We start from the raw sequence: 27914 nt of genomic DNA, 5'->3' as shown, positions 1-27914 counted from the left end.
TTTTGGTAAGGGTTTGTGCACAATCATGCATTGATCGAAAAAACCCAAAGAATTATAGAAACAGAATCTTAAAATTTTACTATGTTGTTGTTCTGTATCTTCAAATTGTGTCCCACTTATTGCAATCATGGGGTTTTCTGTGGCTGAGAGTGTGTGTGATTCAACTAAGGTTATCTAGTGGGTTTCCATGGCCACGTGGGGATTTGAACCCTGGTCTCCCAGAATCCTAGCCCAGTGCTCAAACCATTACACCACCCTGGTCTACACTACACTACTCTACACTATTGTTTTACTATTGTAGAATAGTTTGTTGCTCTAACTCAGCCACCAGTGAAGGTGATAGAATTAGCTGGTGTTAGGCCAGCAGTAGGGCTGTGCATGTTCCCACTGAAGTAACAGAATCTTTTAACAACAACATGGGCCATGCTTGGCATAATTGTCTTTTTGAAGGTTTCAGCAGGAATTTCCTCTCACTTCTTGGTATACCTTTGGATTTACAAAAGAGTTCTGCAGACATTTAAATTTACTTTCTTAGTATGACCAACAAATCAATTATACTCTTATGGATAATTATTCCAACACTAGTCATATCCCCATCATGCCTAGAATAACACAGGAAGAACCACATGGCCTCATGATAGCTGAAGACAGACTTCAGTGACTCCTGCCACTCAGCCATCTTATTAGCAAAGCCTTAATACAGAGAACTCGGGAATAACATATTGAGAAAAATGTAAATAAAATGTAGATACAACCCACCACACCCCAGGAAAAGGCCCAGTAGTTGCTATGGGAGGGGGTGGATTCCTCCTCCCAACAACCCAGAATGCACCTTCACAGTAAATAACTAATGTGGCATTCTCTGGGTTGGTGAGAGAAGGAATCCACACAATCTGGGATATAACTAAGCCCCCAACCTGAAGTAAATAAGGAGGGATGTGACAGTGCACTAGTCCCTAACCATCTCCTGCAGCACCTTTTTTCCAAAGGTGTCATCCACCAACCTGAATTTGTCAACCTTATAATAATAATAATGAATGAAGAAGGGGTACTCCGGGTGGCTGCCTTACAAATATCAATGATAGGGATATTACTGAAAAGCACTGCCAAGGTAGCCACTGTTCTCGTGGGAGGTGCCATCTCATTAGCCGGGTGAGGCATTCTTGCTAAGTCATATGCCATCAGCATGTTTGCTAACTTGATTGGGTGTTTATTTTTTTTAAATTATCATTTTGTTGAATTTGTCCAGTTTTTACCCCCAAAATAATATTTTGTGGTTCAGTGTGCGCTGATTCTGTCCAACTAAAAGTAAGCATTTTGCAGCCCTGCTGATTTCTCTGGAAGTGACATGCGTACACACATAATACTCTCATTGAAATCATTGGGACATAAACATGCTTAAGATCTGCTGGTTTGTGTCAGTCCTCTTTTTTAAACAAAAACTTCCAAGCCCTATTTCTGCAGTAACCAGGACAGGACTAAGACACCATAAATGTGCTTTGTCCATAAATTATACTGTTTGTTTGCCAAGGTGAGATTTTGCCCACTTATTGAATGTCATGTCTATTTTTGTTTTTTTATTCAGTTGCTTCTTGGTTTATCTCCCCTCTTTTATCTGGTATGATGTCTGGTGTTCTGTTTCTGCTGATTAGATACTTCATCTTAAACAAGGTTAGTGACTAAGTTGGTGCTCTCTGCTCTTAATATTGCTGGTGAGACTGTATATGTGACAAATGTATTTTGCTATCATGTAGCTCCAACAACTCTGCACATAGTCAGAAGGCATTTCAGAAACATCCTTGTCCCATTGACATTTTTGTGGATGCTCGTACTATATGGGCATTTGTAGAAGATGTGTATATTTTAACAGATCCGAAAAAAATTGTTCAAGAATGTCTAAATTGTTTCAGGTTAAACTGACATGATACTCATGTAAGTTGGAATGGGAATCATGCAGCCCTCCAGATGTTGGATTGCAACTTTTGGCATTCCTAAAATTGGCTTATGTTGTCTAGGCCTGCTGGAATTTGCAATCTGATGATTTACGTGATTCCTACCCTAGTGCAATATTTTTACCCCTGTGGTTCGGTTGCCTTCTAATTTTACAACTGCCATGCAAACCTCCCAGAATCTTAAGATATACAGGGGAGGGCTTTCTCTTGATCCCACCACCAACACAGACTCGCTTGGGAGAACATGAGAGAGAGCTTTCTCAGTGCCTTTTTCCACACAATGGAATTTCCTTCTGTGGGAGGCTGGGCTGGCCCCCTTCCTGCGCTCACAAGAGCCTTATTGGTGTGTGGGAACTTTTCTATGATCTTAAGATAATTCTATATTTTTTTAACGTTACCATTTTAATTGTTTTAAAATTTTATGTCATGTTTTAATTTATTCTTTTTGACAGCTAACTTGGGTCCTACTCGGGGAGAACAGCAGCATATAAATGAAATGAATAAATAAAATACAAGGCCACTTTCCATATCACTTGCTGTAAAGACCAACATTGTCCCTTTATACATACTTTATATATACAATTGACTTGGGATGCTTGACCCATTATTGTATTAATTTACATTTATATATAGTCCAGTGGCAGCTAGGAGAGCACAGGAGGACCAGACTCAAATGGGTATCAGATTGTGAATGTATTTATTAATCAATGCATAAAAATATGTATGATCCATTTATTGTGTCATGTTTTTAAAAAGATGAAAATAGTATATAAGGCCTTTTAGGGACAAAAATCAGTGTTGAGGTTTCAATAGCCTGTATTTAAGGACATCAGCATTCAAGTGGTAAATCCAGTTGTTCTAATTATGGAATGTATAAGCATTTTGAATTTGCCTGAAAGCCGGTGGCATTTTAAAATCTGAGAGAGAGATGTCTAAGTGGAGCTGACAGTAGGGTGCATGTCTCTCCTTTAGACTAAATCTCTTCCCTGAAGCAAATGTTTGAGGGAGAGCTTGGAAGAAAATTCTGCTGTTTGAGTTAGCCCCCACTTATTATGAGCGACCATCTCTGATTCCCTCTTTTAACTCTCAATATGATTAGAGCAATAAAAAGTAACCAGAAATTTAGAATAACCCCCAAGCTTAGTTAAAACATAATGCTTTATTTTACTGCTTGTAGCTTTTTGCACATCACATTGTGTAGGTAGATGTGTTTCTTCTTTCTGTCGACTAAGGCAGAATGGAGAACCTTTTTTTCTCTGAAGGGTTATTGATATACAAGTCAAATGGGAGTCATAGTCATTCTTGAGAGATGGAACCAAAAGTAGGCATTCACTCTTACAGCTGCTTCCCACAGAACTGTAAGTTTTCTGTCTTTGTATGTTTTGATCCATAAGCATATATAGGTTTGGCAGAGCTAGTGCTTTGCCTTTCTTGTTTTCATATATTTAATATATTAATATATATTTAATGGCTTCTTTTTCCACTCTGACATATGCTGATCTTATGTGGCTTAAGGAGAGCATAGGCCTAAATCATATTGTTAGTTTCAACGAGAGTAGCCTCACTGAATCACTTGAGTCTTCTGTAGCTAGGACTAATGATAGGAACCAGACTTTAAGTGGCAGCTGCAAGGAAGCCCACAACTGCACAATCTTCCCTGCTCTGTAACTCTTTACCTGCTCCTTTGCTGTTCCTTCTGTTCAGGAAAATATTTAGTCTTTCAGTCCTCTGCCCAGCCCTTGCATTACCTAGCTGATACTAATGCCAGCCAAAGAAGCATAAGTGAGGCAACTGCCCTGTCATGGCTCCAGCTGTCTGACTGGCTGGGCTGGAAAAGCAATAAAATATTTCATGGAACCCAGTCAGATGTTCACAACCACATTTGGGGTTGAAGGGGAGAGCTGTGGAAGTGGGTTGATGTTGTGGGCTGGATAGAACTTGACAGACCATGGACTCCCCTCCCCTTTGACTAAATAAATATTGATCTGATGATTTGTGATCCCATGCATAGTTTGCAACAACAAGTTAAATGTATCACAGATATCATGATTGAATACCCCTTGTTTCAAAACAGGCACTCCCAATTCTTAAGCCTTCATGAAGAGGGTTTCAGAAACTTTTGTGTCAATTTTTTATTAGCTGCAGGTTATCCAGGCTTGACAAACGGTAGTCATCTTAACAGTGCTTTGTTTGGAACATGCCGACTTCATACCATCAGTTATAAAGAAAGTAGATTTCAAGAAACCATACATTTAGCACATTTTGCAGGTTGCATGTAATGAAAAGCTGGAATAAATCAAAACAGAAGCAAGAGCTTTCCTTGCAGCCATCCAATATGAGAGAGGAACATGTTCCGATACGTATTTCAGCATCTGCTTGTTTCATAAGTACTGTTTGTATGATCTTGATGGCAAGATCTTTACTATCTCGTAGCAAGAAAGTTCATCGTCTTCTATATAATTTTGTAGTGAAATGTAAGGGATTGTAATATGACATTTTAAAAAATTGTAGTTATTTGGATTTCTTAATATCTTGGAGAAATTTTTGAAGAAATGTTTCTTCTTTGACCTTTTACTCATTGCAGCATTTCTGCTGCATATGGAATAGCAAATGCAGACTTCTGATTTGCTATTAAAATGATGTGTTTGGCAGTCTACCTCTTGGCCTGATCAAAATACTCACTTGGATATGAGGTAGGGAATGAAAGAATTACACCATCTTCTGATAATTCTTCCATTCCCTGCCAATTCTCCCTGGGAAGGGGAGTTTCATACTTTAAGAACTTGTTCTTGTGCTTTGGTTCCTATTATTTGAGGAATCACAGATTCCTTTGACTATCTGATGAAAGCTATAACCTTCCTAGAAAAAATGAGCTCAAATAATTATCGAAGCAACAGGAAGGAAATTGAATTGTCTCTCTTTTTGCATCTGCCTGATGGATCCTGTGAAGTGCATCCAGAGACTCCTAGAGGTCTATAGATTCCCGATTAAGAACCCCTTTTCTAATGCCTTATGTCTTGTAAACTGAGTTAATTTTTTGTATTTTATTTATTTATTTTATTTATATGCTGTCTTTCTGTGTGAGCTGAACTAATAAACAGATGAGGGTGACTTATGGGCTAGAAAGCAAGACATATTCCTTTTGAAGGATGTAACTCTGACCTTCAGATCTTGCCCATCTAAACGTCTGTCTGTAAAATGAGGCTTTATTCTCACAGGTTAGTGCAAGGTTGCGAGTGAAGCAGTCTTCCAGATGTTCTTGGGCTGCATTGTTCAACGTCATTCATTGGCTACAGTGTCTAGGACTTCTGGGAGTTGCAGTCCAACGATATCTGACGGGCCACTTTATTCCCATCTTGGCTAGTGACGTTATTTTTATGTTTGTTTCAGATACATCAAATAGGACCTTCACCTAGGAACAATAATCTAGTTAGGATATTTTGCAAGTCTGTGATGAAATTTGTGACCAAATTGCTCAGGCATTGTCACTCTTCCTTCTCAAAGTGGAAACAGCAGAAACTGCTGAAGCCGCCTCTTACAGTTTTAAAATTAACCTATCCACCATTCGTTTTTAAATTTGTGACTGAAAGGGCTGCTGTCCCGAAGCCATGACTTCTCTTTCACTTACGTGTGGGTAACTAGGCTGAACTGCTTTAAATGCTAGGAAATAGTCAAAAGATTCTCACTGGAGTGTGCTGATCTTTTTATTTTTTTACTTTGACAGAATTTGAATATTTCATCCTATATTTTTAATGCAGGATGACCCTGTACCCAATGGTCTTCGTGCCCTTCCAGTGTTCTATGCTGCTACAATAACAATTAATGTGTTCTCTATAATGTATACAGGTGCCCCAGGTGAGTATTGCTTCATATATGAAGTCTTTTATGGAAGCACTGTTACAAATCTTGAAAACCTATCATTTTCTATATTGGGTAGACTGGATCCAGGATCTGTCTTCTTTGGATGCAAGGGCTCTGCTTATGAATGATTCGTTGACCCCAGTTTCAGGGATTTCACCCTCCCTCCCTGCCCCACAGCTCACTCCAATGTGTAGAGTCCCTTTTAATGCTCTGTGTAGCATTTTATAGGTGCTGAAGGGGCTACCATGTGGAAGGGGTCAGGAAAGTGTGTTCCCACACAAAGTTCCATACACCTAAATCTGAATCTAACCCACTAATTGTTAGAGAACAAATTACTAGAGAACTGATTATTAGAGAACAAAAAAAGATGTCACAGTATGCACCTTGGTTAAAGCTCATGTTCCCTTCTGTAAAAGAAGTAACATCTTTACAGATAGTGAAGTAGTGGGTACTGGAAATGTCTGACAAACTGCTGTGTGTCATAGCTGTTATAGTTCTCTTAGGGCCATATCATGTAGTGATAAACACAGATTTACCATTAAGTCTACTCTGAGCCTGATATGTTGCCAGTCACAGCTTCTCAATATGTATCCATATGTACTATATATGTTTCCAGACATGCGTTCCCAGACTACCTGCACTTCACCCTTGAAAAGGCTTGGGCAACATTATCCTTGATTTTTTTTTTCTGCATAAGGGGGAATTTTCATGTATTTCAAAATAAGCATATTCACGAGCTAAAAGACTTCTTCTTGTTTTCTGGGATTCATAAGAGAACACCATATCATTCTGCATTATGATGGCCTGTTACAGACTGCCAAAATAAAGCTGCTTTGGGTCTCTTTGGAGGTATGCTGTTTAAATGATGCATGCATCCAAAGAATCCGGAAGCTGCACCAAAACTGCACTCCAGTGCTTAGGAATGGAGTGTGGCTTTGGCGTGACCTCCAGACTCTTAGGACCCATGCATCATTTAAATAGCATACCTCCAAAGAGACCCGAAGCAGCTTTATTTTGGCAGTCTGTAACAGGCCGATAAATCTTTAAATTGGCACAAATTGGCATTGTGTTAGTTATACAGCCGATGCTGAGTCTGATGGAGTTCAGTAGTGGGGAATCATCTTGTGTGAGCCACAGAAGGTAGAGACACAGTGTTCTGCTTATGTTTATAATAGCACCAACCTGTTGTGCAGAATGGTGTTTTTTACCCAGAAGTTAAAAAGTAAGTGTCCTGGGTTCAGGATTTAGTCGTTTATTCTTCCGTATTTCTCAACCTCTTCTGTTCCCTCCACCACCAGTCCCCTTTCACCTCAGGGCAAGTACATATTGTGATAAATAATGCAAATCAATGTTCAGTTATATAATTTCATTTTCTCCCCTTTTCAGTCCTAGGAATCACTCTTCCTGTGTGGGCAATAGCACTAATATCAATTGGTGTATCACTTGTAATTGCTGCCTTAGTCTGGATATTTGTGTGTCCATGGATGAAAAGAAAAATAGCAAGTATGTCTCCAGAGGGGCAGGCTGGGGGGAGGTAAAATGCATTTAAAATTTTTCAGCTGGGTTTCCATTGTAGTAACTCTTTCTATTGTAACCAGTGATTTCTTTGCCTTCTGCTGTAAATGTTTGGGTCTTTAATTTTGTACTGTGAGTAGTCAGCTAAAATGCATGTTTGTTTATATAAAATAAAAGTGAGGAAAGTGCAGCCTGCAGGGGCCAATCCCTTTTTTGCAGCCCACAATTACAATTAGCTTCTCAGACCTCTGGCATACAAGGCACATTTAAAAATTCAGGTTCAAAAACACCTTAAGAAAGAAAATGAAATTGGAGGCTTTCAAGAATGGCAGCTTAGTTTGACCCTCATCTCAGACTCCTCAAAAGCACTTGAAAATGTCCTGAATATCCAGGAAATTACAACCAAAAGTCATTTCCAGATTTGATTTTTGGTCACAGGTTGGACACACTTCTCCTCTGCAGTTGTTTGCCTTTGTTTTAAAAATACATATAAACCATATTTCCTTGAACTTCATGTTGAATTTATTTTAGGTTGAGGACTTCCATGCATCCACTATGCCTTCTGACCTCTTTATCTTTTAAACCAGGAGTAGGTATGTGCTAAGCAAGTGTCGGAAGCCTATTTCTTCCATCTCCAGACTCCATGGACTCCATCCCACTGGAGTGATTGCCATTTCTTTTGGCTTTTTAAAGTGCAAAAACAAATCCCTAGAGGACTTTTTTTCAGCCACAAAAATCATTTAGGAACTAGGGGAAAATCAAGGGCTGTGTGGGATCTTTCCACCTCCAGGGTTTACAAGGATTTAGCCAATTGCATGATTCCAAAATTGCTTTAAACTGATTTTTCTAATTTCTTTTACATTCATTTCAAAACCCATTTTTGTTTCAAAAATCACTTGGGATGTTAGAAAGGTTGTGTGAAAATAGGAATCCCATTTGCAGCATAACAGTTTCAGTCTTGGTAAAAATATTTTGCTCATCTATAATATCTAAGGTGCCCTGGATTTAACAAAAAGCGGGTCAGAAAAAAAGTAGTGACTCAAATTAGAAAGTTCAGTCAGTGGAAAAAAGGTTTCTGTTTCTTTTGCTTTGCTGTTGCTTGGAAAGACAAGGGCAAAATACCTCTGTGACCACTTTGTTTCTTTAAATAACACCTGTAATGACTGATACAAAGGGCTAAGGTGTAGATAACACGAGATCTTCTGTGGTTCATAAGTTTGGATTTTCCATAGGTCGATTAAAGAAAGAAGGTGCATTATCAAAAATATCTGATGAAAGCCTTGATAAAATCCAAGACGAAGATCTGCCTGTCTTTAAAGAACTCCCTGGTGCCAAAGCAACTGATGAAAGTACTATTCCTCTCACTGGCTCTGGAACTGAAGAGGCTGGTGCATCTGATAGCATAGCAAATGGTAGCCATCCACGTGTACCATATGGTGAGAAACCAAGAGCACTTAATTTTCCCCCCCATGTTTCCATTGCAGACTGTTTTCTGGTATCTTCTTTCATGGGTATAAATGATACCAAGCCTCTAATAGCAATCCCTTTCCACCACTTTAGTTTACAGAGTGAATCAAAAGAATGTGTGCAGTTTCATGAGTCCTCAGAGGTTTGCTTGTCCCTGCCACATTGTTAAAAGAACATAGTATAGATAATACAGTCAACCCTCAACTTTTGCGAGGGTTGGGGTTTTAGGATCCCTGGGAAAGTGGAAAATGCGAATATCTCTAGGCATCTCCAAACCATATTTAACAGACAAGAAAGTCCCTGTACTGGGGTGACTGGGCCTATGGCTGCATGTGCATTATCTCACTCGCTCACTTCACCTGGGTGGGTGGGTGAGGGGGATAGGGGGCAGGAGGAGGGAGAAGAGGGACATCCATCCCATCCCCTTGCTGTTGCCTGTCTGCATGAGTTCCCCTGTGCCATCCCCTTTTCTCCTGTACACATGAGTGAGTGGTGGAGGGAGGGAACATGTGTGCCCTCCTTCCTCATGTTTCCCCCATCTCATCCCTTTCCTGCCACCTGTGTGAATGGGTGAGGGAACACACACACACCATCCCATCCTCTTTCCTTCATCCACCCAAGTGAGCAAGGAAACTCATGCATGGCTGGGCCCAGTCACCCCATCACTTTGATTTTCTCCCAGCAACACTCGTGTTATCAAAGTCCCTGTTAAAGGTGGCATAGGGCAGCAATTGAGGTAGGTGGCAAATACAGCAATCACAAATAATCAAATCTGTGAATGCTTAACCAGCAAATGTGGAGAGAAGACTGTATGCTACACTGTTTTCTTTTACCTTACTTTCTCAAATAGCTATCAATGAAGTTCAGCATGGAGATATGTTAGCTGAGTGATGTACTTACAGTATAGTTGCATTCAAATCAATTTGTAGAATACTGGTAGTGAGGGTCAGTATAATAATCTTATTATGATTGAATTTTAGTGGCATCTTTAATTTAGATATATTGAACAATGGCCTGTTACAGACTGCCAAAATAAAGCTGCTTCGGGTCTCTTTGGAGGTATGCTGTTTAAATGATGCATGGGTCCTAAGAGTTCGGAGGTTGCGCCAAAGCCACACTCCATTCCTAAGCACTGGAGGGCAGCTTTGGTGCAACTTCCGGATTCATGCATCATTTAAACAGCATACCTCCAAAAAGACCCGAAGCAGCTTTATTTTGGCAGTCTGTAGCAGGCCAATGCTTCATCAGTAGACTTCACATCCATCTAAAAGCTTCTTTGCGTCTCCCTCTCCTTAAATACTATGAATGGAATCATAGTTTTTGTCCTGCTCATCTTTTAGCCTCCTCTCTCCAACAACTATTCCTGTACCTTCTTCTCATCTAGGCTTCACTTATCAGTACACAGACAGTGTCCCAGGATCTCGCCCCTCTTCCCCATCTCCTGCGTTCTTTGTTTTGAATTATGTGATCATTAATTTCATTCCTTTGATAGTCATTTACCTAGTCCAATGAACAAAGGGAGAAATGCACACGTCAAAAGTAAGTAGGCCTTCAAATTGGTGCTGTCAGCCAGTGCTTGTTGTCAGCTAACAGCCCAAGCTGCAAGGTTTTTTTTAAGCTTTGGAGAATGAAAAAGATACAGCTGAAACACAGACCCTTTTAATAAACAGAGCAAGCTGGTTCTTCATTTTCTTTAAGGAGGGCAATAAAAAGCAATCGTATGAACAGGAAACTTTTTTATTTATGATAGCTAAAATTGCTTGCTTAAAATAATAAAGGTACTGCCCTGAAGGTAAGGATGACATTTTGTAGGAGGAAGGAAAGGCAAATTAGTCAGGGAAACTTAGGGGTGAATAGCTGTCAGAATATGCCAGCGGAAGGATCTCTTCCAGGAGTGAGGAGGGTTGACAGAATGGAAAGAGACTTTCTCTCCTGTCTCTACACCAAGTTGCAGAGGGACAGGCTGCTTTTGGAGAACGAATGGTAGTATAAATTATAGAAAACAGGGGAAATAATTCTTCTTGTAGCTTCAGTGTTCTGCTATCTATGTGTCTAAGAATGTGTTTGAAAAACAAGACTTTTTATGCTGTTTCAGGAAGAGCGTTTTCAATGACACACAGTATGGTGAAATCTCCTGTTTCCAATGGCACATTTAATTTTGATGGCCACATGAAGAGTGACATTCATGTATATCACACTGTGCACAAAGATTCTGGATTATACAAAGACTTGCTACATAAAATACACCTAGACAGAGGTAATGATGAGAGGCCTACACAAGAAAATAACTACAAGTTACTGCGGCGCAACAACAGTTACACCTGCTATACAGCCGCCATATGTGGGATGCCAGTGCATTCATCCTTCAAGGCTGTTGATGTGTCAGCTGCAGAAGATAGTGAAAAGCTAGTGACGGACACAGTTTCCTATTCCAAAAAGAGAGTTCGTTATGACAGCTACTCTAGCTACTGCAATGCTGTGGCGGAAGCAGAAATTGAAGCAGAGGAAGGTGGTGTGGAGATGAAATTGGCCTCTGAGTTAGTAAATCCTGACCATCCCCCAGAGGATCCTGCAGAAGATGAGAAAGATGAAAGAGACTCCTCACAAGTCCACCTGCTCTTTCACTTTCTCCAAATCCTTACAGCTTGTTTCGGATCTTTTGCACATGGTGGCAATGATGTTAGGTAAGTAAGAGGAACTTATTTGTGTGAATATTTATAATAGCAGTTTAGGAATTCTGTAATTACTTTGCATTTTTTTTTAGTACATATGAGAGTGCTACGGTCCACTGCAGATTTCACGTTTTAATCTACAATTTTCTTGTTCTGTGTCTGTCTTCCCAATCTATATTATTTCTTGCTACTCATTTGCCTGAGGAACAAATACAAGTATAAAATCAGGTTTTCTGGATTGAGGATTCCAAACCTGTTTTTAATCAGAAACAAATTTTGTTTAATATAAATTTCTTCTTTCATCTTTTAGCTCTATTACTGGTGTCCAGCTCTAGCTAAAATCTTCGTTTTCTTCGCTGACCAAATGTTTCAAGAGAGCTTATCAATATGCTAATAATGAGGGGTGGTTGTTTTGTTTCTTGCATAGAATAATGTTTTCATTTCCTTGACTCCTAGTGTCTTCCAGTGGGTAACCAGTTAAGTAGTTTGCCTTTGAAAATAATTTCCTAGGCAGGCTTAGTTACATTAGGATAAGAATTGGTGTTGAGTACTATTAATTTCTGTTTAGACTGCCAGTGAGGACACTTACGTGGGAATCTGTTCCGGATCTATCCATGTAAGGGGAAATCAGCGTATGCTGGAGTCCCATTGGAACTAATGGGGCTCGCAAATGCGGCGGTGCAACAGCATATGCGCGCCATGGGCGTGCGCCCCATTAGTTCTTCCAAGGCGCACAAGGAGCTCTTCCGGCATGGCTTTCAGCATATGCTGAAAGCTCCGTATGGTGCACTCGTGCAAAATGCTGGATTGCTGGAAAGCTGGTGCCTGAAACCAGGCCTGCCTGACCTGGTGGAGATAATCCCCTGAAGAACTTGAGCCCCCTCTTCATAATTAGCAAGGAGAAGTGTTTTTGGGGTTTGTTTGCATGCATATGCATGTTTAATTTAGCATTTGTTTTCTTGCATTTCTTGCTTGAATTTGTATTCTGTGGAGACCTATTGCTTCTGCACCTGCAAAGTTGGTAATGGCAGGTACTCTGCAGTCCAGAGCATCCAGGGACATGCTGTATGTTTCATGCAAAGTGGCTGCTAGACCCATCAGAACTCCCTAGCACACATTCGAGAGGGGAGGCCTAGAATGCCCCCCTCCCTTCCTCAGAAATTCTCTGCATAGAGTTTTGTTCTGCAGAAAAAACAAAGAAGTGTTCACCCACAAGAAAGATTTTGTTTGATATATGTGTTGAGAGTTCAGCTTTGAGGCTTGTTTGGCCACAGAATGGATAAAGATGGAAGGAAGGGAAGAGAAAGAGGGGTAGAATTTAGAGATATAGCTGAATTAATCAGGAATATCAGTATACAAAGGGATCTTGGAGCACCTCTGAGACTGTATCAGACGCATCTGAGGAAGCAGACCAAGTCTACGAAATCTTACTCTACAATGTCTTTTGCTCAGATAGATCTCTTTGCATACTAAAGCAGCCTGAGGTTTTCATGGCCTCTGTGTGCTTACCCATAATCTTTAGCTCTCTTAGGGTGCTATCATGTGCACCTCCAATCAAAATATATTGCATGGGGTATTCCATCTTTCTTTCTCCAGAATGTTTTTTTTTCCTGAGAAGAAAAAATATGGAAGAAATTGGGAAAATATGGGAGGATTGCAGGTTGATATCTAGAACTTTTGTAATACTCCTTGAAAAGAGGCAGGGAAATTCCATAATGAAAGCATCATTTGGACACACACACAGACCTCAAGTTACCTTCTTTTATAGAGTAATTATTGTCTTATAAGGTAGGCTAGTTTTTGTGCTTTCTTCTGCCCCCGCCCTCCACTTTACATTAGGGAACATTTTGCCCACATTTTATATTTGAGAAGAGAGATTCTTCCCATTTGTTTATTCTATGGGACCAAGAGGTAAAGTTTAACTTTTTCTTTTCCCATAGAAAAGTTGAGACACACTATCAGCTGGAAGAGAAAATGTTGCAGTGCAACATGATTGTGGGAGTAAGATACATTATCTGGGTCAACTGTGGCTTTCACTGCCTGGGATTCTCTCAGCTCAGAGGGGTGCAGTGTGTATTTTAAAGAGTGAATGTTTTTCTGTGCTTTCATCATGGAACACCAGAGATAACCCCAAGAGAAGTGTTACTAGCATGAGTTGGTATCTTTGTCGCCAGTCAGCTACTAAATACATTTATACTGCCTCCTCATCTTTTGACCCAGGGACTGGATTTTAACAACCACTGCCAGGGCCAGAAGTAGCTGTCATGTACAAACTAATAGCCCCAATTTATATTGTACTTTTGTGTGGATTTTAATTTTATGGATAATACTACTCACGTAAAACTTGTCAGCATAAAGCTTTCTTTATTGCATAGTACATATGATTACACTTGCCAAATTAGTAGTCAACTGATGAGTGTGTTAAAATAATTAAAAATTTTATCCCTTGACCTACTCACAGTAAGTAAACAGTGTAAAACAGATGCATTTAAACAGGCATTTAAATCCAGTTGCAGGGGAACTTATCCTTGCCAGAAGTAATCGGGGAGGTATAACCTCTAACAGTAATGAACTGTGCCAAATGTAGAGGCAGTGCAGAATCTGGGATGTTTTTAATAGGAAGGAGGCATTAGGTGTAGAAGAAGAAATTGGCCTGTTACAGACCAAAATAAAGCTGCTTTGAGTCTCTTTGGAGGTATGCTATTTAAATGATGCGCATGGGTCCTAAGACTCCGAAGGTGTGCCAAAGCCACACTCCATTCCTAAGCACTGGAGTGAAGCTTGGTGCACTTCTGGATTCTAGGATGCAGGCATCATTTAAACAGCATACTTCCAAAGAGACCCGAAGCAGCTTTATTTTGGCAGTCTGGAACAGGCCATTATGTGCTCAAGCTCACTGCAATTGAGGTTTGATCTGGAAATATGTGCTCCCAGCCCACTCTTTCAGCACATAAAATCTTTTCACTGTCGCTCACATCTTCTAAATTTTATTCCTCTGAGTTGATAGTCACTAGAGATTAGGACTAGAGACTGCTTTGTGTTCAGCTATTGCTTTCGGTAAGTTGCTGAACGCGTAACTCCCAGGGATACGTCAGGCACAAGTTCCAGGATTTTATATCATTTGAAAGCTTGGCCTCCAGTTATCAGAAAATATTAACTTTACACCCATCGCCTTTTTCTCCCCCACAGTGTCAGACAGTATCATTGCCAGTTCTTCCCAACGTGTGGTCTTGGCATGCTCTTAAACCTAAATATAGTCAGTGCTAGTCTTTCAATCTAGCTCTCAGTTCCTGGACTATGCATTCTCTGGATTCCTTTCTTCTTGTCTATGTCCAGAGAGCTTTAGCTTTTTAAATATGGTTTAACATAGGAGCCAGTATAGTGTAGTGTTTTGAGTATTGGACTATGCCCGTGAAGACCAGGGTTTGAATTCCCGCTTAGCTATAGAAACCCACTGGGTGATCTTGGACAAGCCACACTCTCTCAGCCTGAATGAAAGGCAAAGGCAAACCTCCTCTGAACAAATATTGCCAAAACAACAACAACCTTGTGATGAGTTCACTTTAGGGTTGCCATAAGTTGGAAACAACTTGAAAGTGCACAGCAACAACAATCACATTGAGCACTTTATGTTGTTCTGATAAGCAACTTGATTGTTGCTTTCCTATCTATAGGTAGCAGTTGAAAAATTATTGTATAATGGTATACACTTATGTTTACTGTTCTTGGTGTAAAACTTGTGCTTTAGATGCCAGTCTCTTACAAGACCTTTCTATCAGAGTTAAGAGTTTAGTAATGGATGGATGCTACCTAGTGCAAAGAAGGCTACACAAAAACAAATAAACAACAAGTTTACAATAATTCAAATGCACCTGCTTCTCATAGAATCAAACCAGGGGGGTTGGGAGAGGTAGAGGCAGAGGCAGGTGATGCCATCATCTTTGTTAATTCAGACTCCCAGTACTCTGACCATGTGAATCTTGGCTCTGCTTCACATACCAGCCCTATGAAATAGTGGCCTGGGAAATACTGTCCTTTGGGGGTGTGGGAGTGGCACAGAGTAGTAATGCTTGACAGGATTTCATAAGGACCTCGGATCTTCTGGGTCATTTGATATCTCAAATTAATATTGTCTGATTCCTATATTTTAATTTACAAATCCAGGGCACTTTCCATATATCCATTTATTTTCTAAGTGGTTATAAGCTAACCAAGAAAACTATAAAATGCTATAAAATCCTTTGTTATAATATTTCCATTATCATCCTGGTATATACTACATTAGTCCCTGTTTTCTGCCACATACTGGCATTTTGTAAAAATGCTGTTCAGTTTTTCTCTAGCCTGTCTGAACAATATGGATGGCATGTGCCAAAAGGAGAGGTATAAATGGAAATAAATAAATTGAAGGAACACTAAAGGTAACATGAGGCTTCTGTTTGTGGAGAAAGGAATTTTCTCCCTCCCTTGGTCAATGTGATCAGTAAAGAATTTAGTGAAGGCTTTAGGACTTGATAATTCAGTTCCCATTTTATATTTTGTTTTCCAGCAATGCTATTGGTCCTTTGGTAGCCCTCTGGCTTATATATGACCAGGGTGGGGTAATGCAAGAAGCTCCTACTCCAGTTTGGCTACTACTGTACGGAGGCGTTGGCATCTGTGTAGGTCTTTGGGTCTGGGGACGAAGAGTGATCCAAACAATGGGGAAAGACCTCACTCCCATCACCCCATCAAGGTAAGGCCTGCCTACTTGCTCTGGTTACCTCAACATCTAATGCTATCTGTTCTGACAAATGCCACCCAAGTCTGTGTGTGCCTAATGAATTCTGCTTTTGATTTGAATAGTGATATGCATTACCTCCTCTTTAAACTAATGTTTAAATTGTTGAGGTCTAGTTGAGCAGAATAGTCTGCCCGTGTCTTGAACAGCATAGAGAGGCATAAATTAGGAAACGGCAAAAAATTTAAATAGCTTTCCATGAGCTTCCAAATAATGTTATTTTTAAAACATGATTTTACGATTTTTATTTGCTTTTAATGCATACTAGACCTCTGCTGCTAACCTAATTACTAATTAAGCATGATTTCTTGGAATGTAGAATAGATTGCTAGTAGTAATGACCTGATCAGTTAATGTAATGCGGATGTGTGTGTATAGTTTTCCATTATTCAGCAGCAACTTGTTCTCTTAATATAACGCAATGACCAAAAATCATTCGGAGGGGAACCGTTGGCGGCAATGCTGGTAAGACTTTGGCATGTTGCATGGTGTCAGCCCAAACTGATAGATAATCTTTTTTAAAAAAGAGTGACTGTGAAGTGTTTTCTTATGCTTCCTGCAGTGGATTCACTATTGAGTTGGCTTCGGCGTTCACAGTTGTGGTAGCTTCCAATGTTGGACTTCCTGTCAGTACTACACACTGCAAGGTATGCCTTTGCCATGTGACTGCAGCCAGGCTGGTCTGGACTGTATGTTGTTTTTAACTCTGCTGCTCAGATCAGTTTATAGTGGCATGATACCATAATGAGGAAATATACTATGAGTGGGGCAGGGCAGCAACATCTTCCCACCTATTTGTAAAATGCATAAAGGGACTACTGGTCTTAACTTCCCTCCTCAAACATTTCATTTTTTTTCATATTGTGCAACCTGTTATCCATGTGAGATTATCCAGTGTTGTCTGCTCATCTGCATTAATTTTTGCATTGTTATACATTCCTATAAAGGGCAGTCAGTCAATCTACCATTGGGCTTTTGCTGACATTGCAAAAGCAAAGTTCAGTAGGACTGCACATGTACTGTTTCCTATTTAACTACAATATTTTCATATAGTTGTGCAGTTACACAGGACAGCACTGAACAAGAATGGCCATAGCCCCAACTTTCCCCGCCTCAGTAGCATTGGAGAAGTGGCTGATAGCTTTTCGGCATTTTGTTTCTGGAGGCAAGAAATATAAATGTTCCTTGCACTTTGGAAGTTAAAAAAAGTTTTTAAAATATCTATTATGCTGCATTATGCATTGCCTCTAAATCTGCTTACTAAATCTGTTGGCAGGTTGGCCCTTCATAGCAATGGGCTTTTCCTCAGATCATGCCACATAAACTGAGATCTGCTGCACCTTCCTTTGTCCAGAGGTTCTGACACTTTTCATCCTTCATACTTCCACTTTCCCGATGAATGCATGGCATGGGATTTCCTGTGTGTCACTTTTTACACTATAAAATCTCCATCTGTCTTTTTTTTTTTTTATTTCTTCACAGTGGATTTTGCATTGAAGTAATGTGTGCGCTAACCGTACTTGTAGCATCAAATGTGGGTATTCCAATAAGCTCCACTCATTGCAAGGTATTGGAGTTTGCAGTGGTCACACCAATTAAACACACAGTCAAGTCTTTAAGAACAGAAGGAAACAAATTGTAATAAGTGCTTGTTTTCCATTTTGCCTTCATGACGTAATGTATCAAGCAGTCTTAAAAAACAGAATCAAAGTATAAAATTTGAAATTAACAAAATTGGACTTGCAAATTTCATCAAATATTGTAATACTGTCCCCCCCCCACCATAAGGTGGAGAAAACATATGTAGTTTATTATTCTTAATGCTATTTATTAGCAACATTGTAGAATTCATCTTATAGTCTATTAACAAGTGACAGTCATCTTAACTTTTAGTATTCTTGCTTCTATTAAATGTTTTAGGGTTAGCTTTGCACTAACAATTTTATACTTTTAGTCCCCCACCCGCCGAAAATCATTTGCAGAGGGTTTTTAAAATCTGAAATACTAGAAGATTATAACGCACTTAACTTTAAGGAGCACTTCATGTGCACATCAATAAGAGTCACTGGAATACTTGGTTCTGTATTGGAGTTTCTGAAGGCAAATGACCAGTGGTTTCAAGCCAATCCAAAACACGGCTATCACTTGAAATTCAGCAAGTTTTAACTTTTGAGCAATGAATCTAACTGCTTTCCTAACTTGTATTCTAATCAAAACTTAGTAAAATAAACTTAGATAATGATTAAAAATGGATTTACCAATGCCAGTATCACTGATGCCCTTTTAAACTGTTGTGGAAGTGTTAATAAATGACACGGTGTATAACACTCATCCTCTAAAATAAATATGTTAATAAAATTGTAGCTCCTTTTTATATTCATTTTAAAGAAATGTTCTTCATCATTTTCAGACCTCAAATGTACCTTTAGTCTACAACAGTGATTCCCAAACCTTGTTCTTCCAGATTTTTAGACTCCATCTCCCAGAATTCCTGGTTGTTGGCCAAGCTGATTGGTGCTTCTGGGAGTTGAAGTCCAAAATACCCGGAGGACCAAAGTTTGGGAACCATTGGTCTACAACATTGTCATATTTCCAATTTGTCCTTTCCCTCTTTCTCTCTCTGGTTCTGAATCCCAGATTAAGTACATTACTTTCTTTTAAAGCAAAGAAGCCAGAAAAAAAAAAATGCTGGAGGTACTGCAGATGTGATCCATCCACTGGAAGACTAAAGGAAACTCTCAGAAAGAAGTATTAAGGGGCTGATAAAAGCTTTTGCATGAGTGTTTCCTTTTGGAAATGATGGCAAAATACTGCAGTAGAATGCAGATACTGGGGAGAAGGCAGCAAGGCTAGAGAGTCAGGCAGTCTGCTGCCTGACATAGGCAGGTTACAGACCGCCCATTTGGGGCGGCCTGCAACCCACCCCTTTCCCCAACAGATTGGGGCCTGAGCAGCCACAGCGGCAGCCCCAGAGACCTCGATCCACTGCATCTCCAGGCCTCTGGGAAGTGGCAAAACGCCGCTTCCCTGTGGCCTAGAAAGGGGTGTCCTTGGGGCTTCATTTGAAAGGCACCAGTGCATGTGAATGGATGATTCCAATTAAATTTAAAGAGAAAGCAAACTATCCCATCAAACTATCACATTGATAGAAAATTAATTTTAGTCATTATTTTTCTGCTATCATTATGACAAGACTGAGGGTCTTTGGAATTGGTTTGATCAAACATGGTCTCATGACGGGCTTTTAGTTACTAAGTTATATTAAGTGGGTTATGCCATCCACACTAATTGGATTGAATTAATCCTCTGGAACCTTGCATCTCAGTAATCTATCTGACTTGATCTGTACATCTCAAGAAAATCTATAAACAGATGTATTCTTCAGTGGCAAGAGAATTTTTTTGTAATTTTATATAAGTTCTAGCACTGTTGTAGTACATTACATAAATCTAGTGTTAGAATCTGATTGTAAGAATATTGACTTCTGCTCTCTGCGGAGCGGCCATACTCTAGTAGTGAAATACAAACTTCGGAGGCTTGGGTGATTGCCCACTAAAAGGGATTTGAGGTTTTAGAGGCTAGAAGAGACCTCACTCTCTGTCAGAAGCTTGAGTCTTGACTAGGCTAGACATACCAGTATCTGACTCTGTGTAAAGCAGAGCATTGTATGCAAGATTGCAAAGTAATGGGGATAGGGAATAACCCAATAAGTAATATGTTATTCCCTATAATTCTGAACCTAAAAATGTGGTGTAATATCTTAGATCAGTAGATGTTATAAGCAAAGTTCCAGCTATCTTGAAAATGCTTGGATTGAAATTAGAACCATTCATGTTCAGTGTCATCTCTTTCCCAAGTTGTTTTCTTTTATGCAAGAGCAAGCTCTTACCCAGCTGCTCTGCAACAAAAGGAAAGCAGAATGTCAAAGTGTCCGGATGATGTTTAGCTGTGGGGTGGATTATAGGGTATTGAGGAAATGCTGGTTTGCCTTGCATTACCTTATAGCATTAGAAGGTTATGGTAGCATGAGAAAGCAAACAGCAGACTTCATGGCACTTAGGAAGGAAATTGGGTTAAGGAGGCAGACGAAATGACAGTTTCTCACGGAAGGTAAATTTCACTCTTTTGTAGAGTTGAACAGTTACAGCATGAGAACACAGTATTACTGTGAATAAATATGTGATATTGGAGGTCTAATCTTATTCCATCTGGAGATCAGCTTCAGGCAAGCCCTAAAATGGCAATGATCAGAGCAGGAAATTCACTTTTATATATTGCCTTTGTCAGACTATTAGCCTTTTTGGCACTTCAGATAACACAGCAAACCCAGTGATGAAGAACACCGGCTTTACAACTTGCTAGAAAAAGAATTCTTACTCTTACCCGTGTAAGAGTTGAATTTGAGTACTTGTCACCTAGTAAATATTCTGTCAAATTGGTAGTCTTAGCAGGTTATCTGTTCTTCCCTCATAGAATCTAACTTTGCCACCCTTTTTTATTTTCTGCTCCAAAGTTAATTGCCACTTATATATGGAATCATTCTAAGCACCAAAGTTCTTGGTTGTTAACCTTATTAGCAAAAGGGGCCCTTTACCAAGAAGAGTCAGGGATTAATATGACAAATATAAAACCTCAGGCCTTAAACAAGAGAGAGAAAGCAATCAAAGCTAGAAATTAATAAGTGCCTTGGAATCCAAATGGTGCAAGGCACTTCCTAAAAACCAAACAGATGCAGTCCCTTAGCCCATCTCAAATAGTTCTCAGTCTCTGTGACAGCTTTACACAAAACTCCATCCCTGTGTTGAAATGATACAGGAGTTCAGATTTCAACAGTGAGCTATTTCAGAAGCTTTGTAAATCAGGGCATCAGCTGAATGGCATTGGTTTCTTTTAGCAGGGGTCCACAAATGTGGTTGCTAGGTTGCCAGCAGCAGTCAGAAACCTTCCAGACCACTGACAGGCCATGATGCTCAGTGCAAAGTGTCAGGCTTATGTTGCAGAAAAATTTGGGGAGTGAGGGATGCGATGTCACATTTTATGCTGGGGATTCACACAGAATTTACTGCAGGGATTTGTTTTGTTTCATACCAGGCTCTAGAGACATTTGGTATACCAGTTGTTGCTTCCAAATGCCTCCATATTGGGGCATGAAGTGATGGTAACCACAAATAATGCTGGCTACTAAAGGCAAACAAATTTTATGGACATCCTGGTGATAAGCCTCTGTTAGCAATGTTAAGGTGCATTTAATTCTGACTTTCTTCTCAACCTTCCAAGGTTGGTTCCGTGGTGGCAGTTGGCTGGATACGCTCCAGGAAGGCTGTTGACTGGCATCTCTTCCGCAATATCTTTCTAGCCTGGTTTGTGACAGTTCCTGTGGCTGGCTTATTCAGTGCTGGCATCATGGCAATTCTAATGTATGGTATCCTGCCGTATGTCTGACTTCGTTGTACCTTCCAGGAAAGAGGGGAGTCTTTCTTTGAAATAAAAGACGCCAAGATTTCTCCTTCAAGAGTGCTAAGCTCCCTATTTAAACCATACACTACAGTAAGAGCTAGCAGCCAGGATGTATCCTCAGTATCTTTAACATCTACTGTACATATCATCAGTGTCATTGGTTGACATAACACGTGGTGCCGTTTTCTTATGTATTAAAGAAATATATATATATGCTTATAGTAGGTAAAACTACCTTAAATTATAAGTGAGGTGAAAATAATTGCCTAGGATTTAATCTTTAGTCAAACTTGTACATATTGTATCATTTAGTGGCAATTTTAAAAATCTTTTAGAGAAGCTGAGATGTTTGCCACTTTGATATATGATGAATCAAGGTGCAAAATGGGTGCAGTTTTTTTTAAATGCTGTTTAATGATACTGGAGCGAAACAGAAGTACATTGGCTAAAATGTGGTTCATATCATTGTTGTGTATAATACTGTATGAACATTGGTTTTATAAATACTTTTTAAAAAGTAGCTTTTTAACAGTGCATTTCCCTGATATATTTTGGATAAGAAAGTTTAGAAAGTACCAAAGAAGGGGAATAGCTTGTCAGTATTACATTATATGTCTCTCTGTGTGTATGTGCTGTTTGTCTCCTCTTCATGTAAGTTTCTAATTAAAATTATTTTGTACCACCAGCCACCAGCAAAGCTGGGATGATATCACTCCTGTTTACTGTAACTAGCAAAGTGTCGTCATGTTACAGTCTATATAGCAAATATTATCCACATGGGGCTTAGTAAAAGTCCAGCTTTATGTGTTAAATCTCAAATTCTCTTCAAGTATACATTCACCATCCCGTGTATATTGATCCAGTTCTGCTCCCAGAACATCCATCTATCAGCAAGTTCAGGGAGCAAAAGATGAGGATGGAAGCCCTTTGTTTTGCTTCTCCTTTTGCCTCCAGTAAGTCTCAACTGTGCAGTGTCAGCTGGTGAATGCTGGTGCCATACACATTGATAGTGATATGCCCAGTGTCTAAAAAAGAAGGGAACAAATTAGGCTCATTTGAGGTGTTAATCCAATGTCAATAATTGATGTTTGAAGTGGTTATTAAAATCGTTATCATACAAAAGAACAAATGTAAGAGCCAACTCAGATGCTAACCTTTAGCAGTGTGAGATCTGCTGCAGCATGATCCTTCTTGCCTCCAAATAATACAGTATCAGATCTCTGAGGCTACCTTGGAAAAGTCTACATTGCAGCTTCTTATGTCAGCATTGCTCCAGTTCAGTAGTGACATGGGAAGAAGCTGTACTGTGGGTTGTCTGGTGATACTGAGAACCTGAGATGCTTTCATGGACAACCAGAAAGCATCACAGTGCCCTGCTAAAGGTAATGCAGGCAGAAGCCCTAAAGTCTCTTTTTGAAGAGACATTCTAGTTTCCTGTAAACTTCATTAAAAACCGACACTACTGAAGAGACCTAGGCAGGTCTCTGGCCCTAGAACTGCAACTTGTAATTTATTGGGTATGCATCTGGTGAGATCTTCTCCAGTAGCATAAAAGGGTAGTATTACCCAGCAGACAGCTGGTGGAATCCAATTCCTTCGTTTGCTATGGTGACCTTAAACACAGGCTTCTGGGAAGTTCTGTTCAATTTATCTGGATTTTTCATACAGCACTAATAGGTTTCCATTGGGCTTATGAAGGAGCTTTTCTTAGAGGACTGTGCTCCTTGACATCTAAAGGCTTACTTATTGTGATAGCGCTCATGTTGGATTTACTGGATTGAGTTTAAAGAAAGAGTGTTTGGAGGAGAATGGTAACCTAGACTTTTGAAATGCTGCTAAAAATTTGATACATGAGCTTTCTTGGTACACTGTTGTGATCCTTTTTCATTGGTCATTCATTCTAAATTTATAATAAAATCATAAATTGCCCTATAACTGCTTTCTTGTTGTGTATTTTTTTTAAAGTTACAGTTGTGTTTCTAGCATTTACCATCAGCTCAGTTGCAGACACTTTCTTAACACAAAGCATTCCTTTGCATTTGTTATAAACCTTGTATTTATTCTCCCTCTGTGTGAGCTCTTGTTTAGACTTTTGTAACAATGGGGGGGGGGTATGCACACACATGCGCCCACACTCCCTGCCACAGCCCAAATAAAGCCAAGCTCTGTGTAAAGCAAACAAAAACATCTATTTATTTCTGTTGGGACTGTTTGTCCCAAGATGTAGCTCTCCTTCTGAATTACCACAGCCCTCTTTGGGTGGCAATCCTGTAATAGATAGGATTCATACAACAGGATGCAAATAAATGTGTTTTTGTGACATTAGAGAATCAGATGCTCATGCACTCCTGTCAGAAACATTCTTGACCAAGGGAAGGCCAAGGGAAGATCTTACCCACCCACTCATTTATTGAAGACATAGTTGTAAATGCTTTGATTTTCAAACTTGTAAAAATGTTTTATTAAAAGTAAAACTAACCACAAGGCACATACTGTAAAAACAATACAGCAAAAAGATACCAAACACATCATTTTCCAATATCAGATTGATTGATTCTAAGCAGATTGATGCAGCTCATCTTTTCCCCCCTTTTTGCACATAAATGGTTGATTTTAAAACTGAGCCTGATGTTTGTTACATGATACATATCTGAATGTTAGTGATGACTGAGCACTGGAACTGTCTGATGACAGAACCTGCATGTAATGTAATAGCTTATGGTGACACAACAATTGAATCATGTTTTGCTATTTGCACACACAAGAAGATCCTGAAGCAAATAGCTTTTTTACCAAATGGATTATAGAGCTGAAAGCTAGGAGAACTAAATACGTTTTTGAAGTTCTTGCAGAGGCCCTTTCAGGAGGGTAAATGCCGTCTGATTGAAAGAAGAAGTTAAAGTGTATATGTTTGAACATGGAATGCATGTTGTGATTGTTGTGATTCCCAGCAAGGCTGTGTGACTCCACAGAGGACATGACTCTCAGCCAAAGATGTCAACATTGCAGCATACCAGTCCAGAGATGGAATATGAAAACATTATTTATTTAAAAGGCATGCTTTTAAAACTGATCACTGAACAAAACAACTGGCTCTTTCATCTGTTACTGTTACTGTGGAGATCAGGATTTGATTCCCCACTCAGTCATGAAAACCCACTTGGCGATGGGTCACACGCAGAAAACCCTGTGATAGGTTCACCTTAGGGTTGCCATAAGTTGAAAGTGACTTGAAGGCACACCACCACAACAAACTCATTCTCTCTTCATTCTCATCCACCATCAGCCAAGCAGTGCAACTATTAAACTTCCCAGGGTTCCTACAGAGAGAGCTCAAGTTTTGGGGTGCCTAACCTGAGTGTGCAATAATTATGAAGCTGGGTTCTGGAGAGTATGAAGGAAGAACTGTGCCCTGCTCTCGAGTTACCCCTGTAAAGTGGAGGTGGGCAACTGTGGCCAGTCCTTGGGCCACAGCTGTGCTCTGGGACCCACCAAGGGGCACATGGACTGTTGACAAATAATACAAAATAGTAATTCAAAAAAAGATGTTTTTAATGTTAAAAGGGTATAGGGAAGCCCTGAAACCTACTGAGAAAGTAAACTCGAGGCTTCCAGGAGCAGCAAATGTCCATCTGGGGATTCTGAAGCTTTAAGCATGGGCTCCTGTGGCTTTTGGGCTACACTTGCCCACCCCTGCTGTAGGATGTAGTAAGAGGAATGTGTTACCTTCCCAGCTCAAACCCCTGTTAACCGTGTCTTTGCTTGCTCTGCCCTTAGTATATGAGCCACTATAAGAGCTGGAGCTTTTCTTCTATCCCCATGCGCCCCAGTTTTAATTTCCTTTTCTTCCACAACATTCTTCATATCTTGAAAGCCCACAGGTATTTGTCAGACTATTTGTCATGTCCATTAAAACATTTAATTTACAGGATATTTTTTGTTCCTTGGGAGTTCTGTTTCCTTCTGGATGCCCTGGTTCTGAAAGGGCTGCCTTACAAAGGACACCAAGGCAAGGCTCCCTTGTATTGGTGTCCTGTGTACATTTCCCAGAGCCATACAGTAATGCCAAGGGAAGGCAAATCAATTCTGCCAACCTATTTTCCAATGATTTCCAATACAGCTGGGCCTGCAGCCATCCTCCTCTTATGGTCCTCCTCTATGCTAGTGTCGTCATATTGGCAAGTGCCCCAAGTTACTACCTTCAGCCCAAGCATGTTAGCTCTGCCTTGAGCAAGATGGCAGGTAGGGGGCTAGATGGGTGGGGAAATAGCAGCATGGCATAGTGGTTTGAATGTTGGACTATGACTCTGGAGACCAGGGTTCAAGTCACCGTTTGGCCATGGAAACCCACTGGGTGACCTTGTGCAAGTCACACGTTTCAGAGGAAGGCAAAGGCAAACTTCTTCAGAACAAATCTTGCCCAAACAATCCATGATAGGCTCACCTTAGTGTCACCATAAGTTGAATGTGCACAACAACATGAAGATGGGTGGGATCACCCTCTACTGTGATCTGTAATCTCAGTGCTAAGTTCCGCTTGCCATTTATCCAGAGAAGCAACTGAATAATTATAGCCTAATGGTAGAATCATAGTAAGGCTTTTCTTAATTTCATGCCTCGGTGTCACGGCAAAGCTGAGGGCTTCAGGCATCTGTCGAGACCACTGGATTTAAAGGTACAAATCCCTCCCTGAGCTACAGGAACAGCTGCCTTGTTTGAAACAAGCAGATGGTGTGTAACGGGAGATTCTGGGGGGGAAAATAGCCACAGGGTTGATGTTTCCAAACAATGCAGTGGCTCCTAAAGTTACAATCCTGACTAACATGCAACAATGAGTAGTCTTGTCATGGGACACTTTGGGGAATTATTTTAGTACATACAAAATTAAGAACAAAGCTCCAGCTCGCCCAAAGCTTAACTTTGGCAGATGCCGCAGCTAAAAATAAGATGCTGCATCATGATCTAAAATAATATAATATTACCACATGTGTGCACTCTATGCCCCCTTCATGGGATTGTGGGGTCACTGTGCTTCTAAATTTAGATGCTCCCAGAGCTAATACGTCTCATGCTGCCTTCGTTTGGACTTTGAAATGTAAAGAGTTACCATTTATGTGAAAATATGAAAACAGAGCGAGTTTCAGCCACTGTGTTAAAGATGTGAGTTGAGCAGAAAATATCTGTTGTGTAGCTGAGATTGCTGCTGCTATCAAGGGAGCTAAAACTGGTATAACTTGCTGTGGTTGTGTATTCCCTTATAGCAATATCTGTAGCACCTTAATACATGTAAGGAGAAGTAGCATAGCAAGAGCAGAAGCTCCCACGGGATTCCTAGCAATCCCATCACCACCTATGAATTGTAACAGTCATTCACAGACAATGCTCTTATATTACCCATGCACAGAAGGCACCAGTAACATGAAGTGATGGGACAAATTCTACAATGAGAGTCTCACAATGACACTTCTATTCTGGAGGGACCTTTCCTATATACAGGATGACTCAAGAAATATTGTGGCTTGTGGTAGCAAATAACACTCACCTTGTCAAGGTTCATAATATCCAAATCCAGCCAGATTATTTTGATACTTGAAGGCAGAATATCCCTCAAGTACTTCTCTCCATCTTTAACGGTAAAAATGCAATACATTAAACAACAATTTGCTTTTCTTTCACGATACTCCAAGTCCGCCATCCGAATTAGCTGCCCCGCTCTTCCTAACTGAACAGACATATTTGAGTTCTGTGGCAATAATATTTTGTTGTTGTTGTGTACTTTCAAGTCATTTCCAACTTGGGCTTTCATGGGCAAGTGGGAATTTGAAACCTGGTCTCCCAGTGTCCTAGTACAACCTTCAGACTATTACACTGCTACACCACTATAATGATTTGCCACCTCCAAAACAATATGCCACTTAGACAAGGAAGAACATAACACTATAGTATAGTAGGCAGTGCTGACAGGGTGGCTTAGGCCCTGTGCAGACCGGCCTTAAAGGCTGGGTTAGAGGCAGAGTCGGGGCATAGCATCCATATGACGCACACCTCAGCTCTGCCCCCAGGGTGGCGTGACGCTGTGCGCTGCATGGCGCATGGTGTCATAGTGCTCCTCTGACGCTGACACAGCACCGAAAGAGTCCCGTAAAGTAGTGGTGATGCAGCTATTGCTTGTGCGGTTGCTGCCGCCCCTATCCAGCTGTAAAAGGGGTA

General features: G+C 40.2%; 1 protein-coding gene across 7 annotated transcripts in view; it reads left to right on the top strand.

The window, feature by feature from the left end:
• SLC20A2 (solute carrier family 20 member 2) overlaps nucleotides 1-23639 on the top strand; it is an 83965-nt gene extending 60326 nt beyond the window's left edge. For 4 of the 7 annotated variants that reach the window (XM_042473512.1, XM_042473514.1, XM_042473515.1 and 1 more), the window contains exons 4-11: nucleotides 1586-1671; nucleotides 5711-5807; nucleotides 7200-7316; nucleotides 8561-8764; nucleotides 10891-11479; nucleotides 16017-16202; nucleotides 16810-16894; nucleotides 21525-23639. In XM_042473512.1, coding sequence (XP_042329446.1) covers nucleotides 1586-1671; nucleotides 5711-5807; nucleotides 7200-7316; nucleotides 8561-8764; nucleotides 10891-11479; nucleotides 16017-16202; nucleotides 16810-16894; nucleotides 21525-21689 — 1529 coding nt within the window. In that variant the 3' untranslated portion in view covers nucleotides 21690-23639. Of the gene's footprint in view, nucleotides 1-1585; nucleotides 1672-5710; nucleotides 5808-7199; nucleotides 7317-8560; nucleotides 8765-10890; nucleotides 11480-16016; nucleotides 16203-16809; nucleotides 16895-17729; nucleotides 17815-21524 lie in introns of all 7 variants that reach the window. The other 3 variants (XM_042473517.1, XM_042473516.1, XM_042473518.1) reach the window with 3 other exon arrangements.
• The last annotated feature ends 4275 nt before the right edge of the window (nucleotides 23640-27914 follow it).

The sequence above is a fragment of the Sceloporus undulatus genome, chromosome 6 (assembly GCF_019175285.1).
Source record: "Sceloporus undulatus isolate JIND9_A2432 ecotype Alabama chromosome 6, SceUnd_v1.1, whole genome shotgun sequence".
In the NCBI taxonomy this organism is placed as follows: domain Eukaryota; kingdom Metazoa; phylum Chordata; class Lepidosauria; order Squamata; family Phrynosomatidae; genus Sceloporus; species Sceloporus undulatus.
This window is presented reverse-complemented; position numbering and strand designations above follow the sequence as displayed.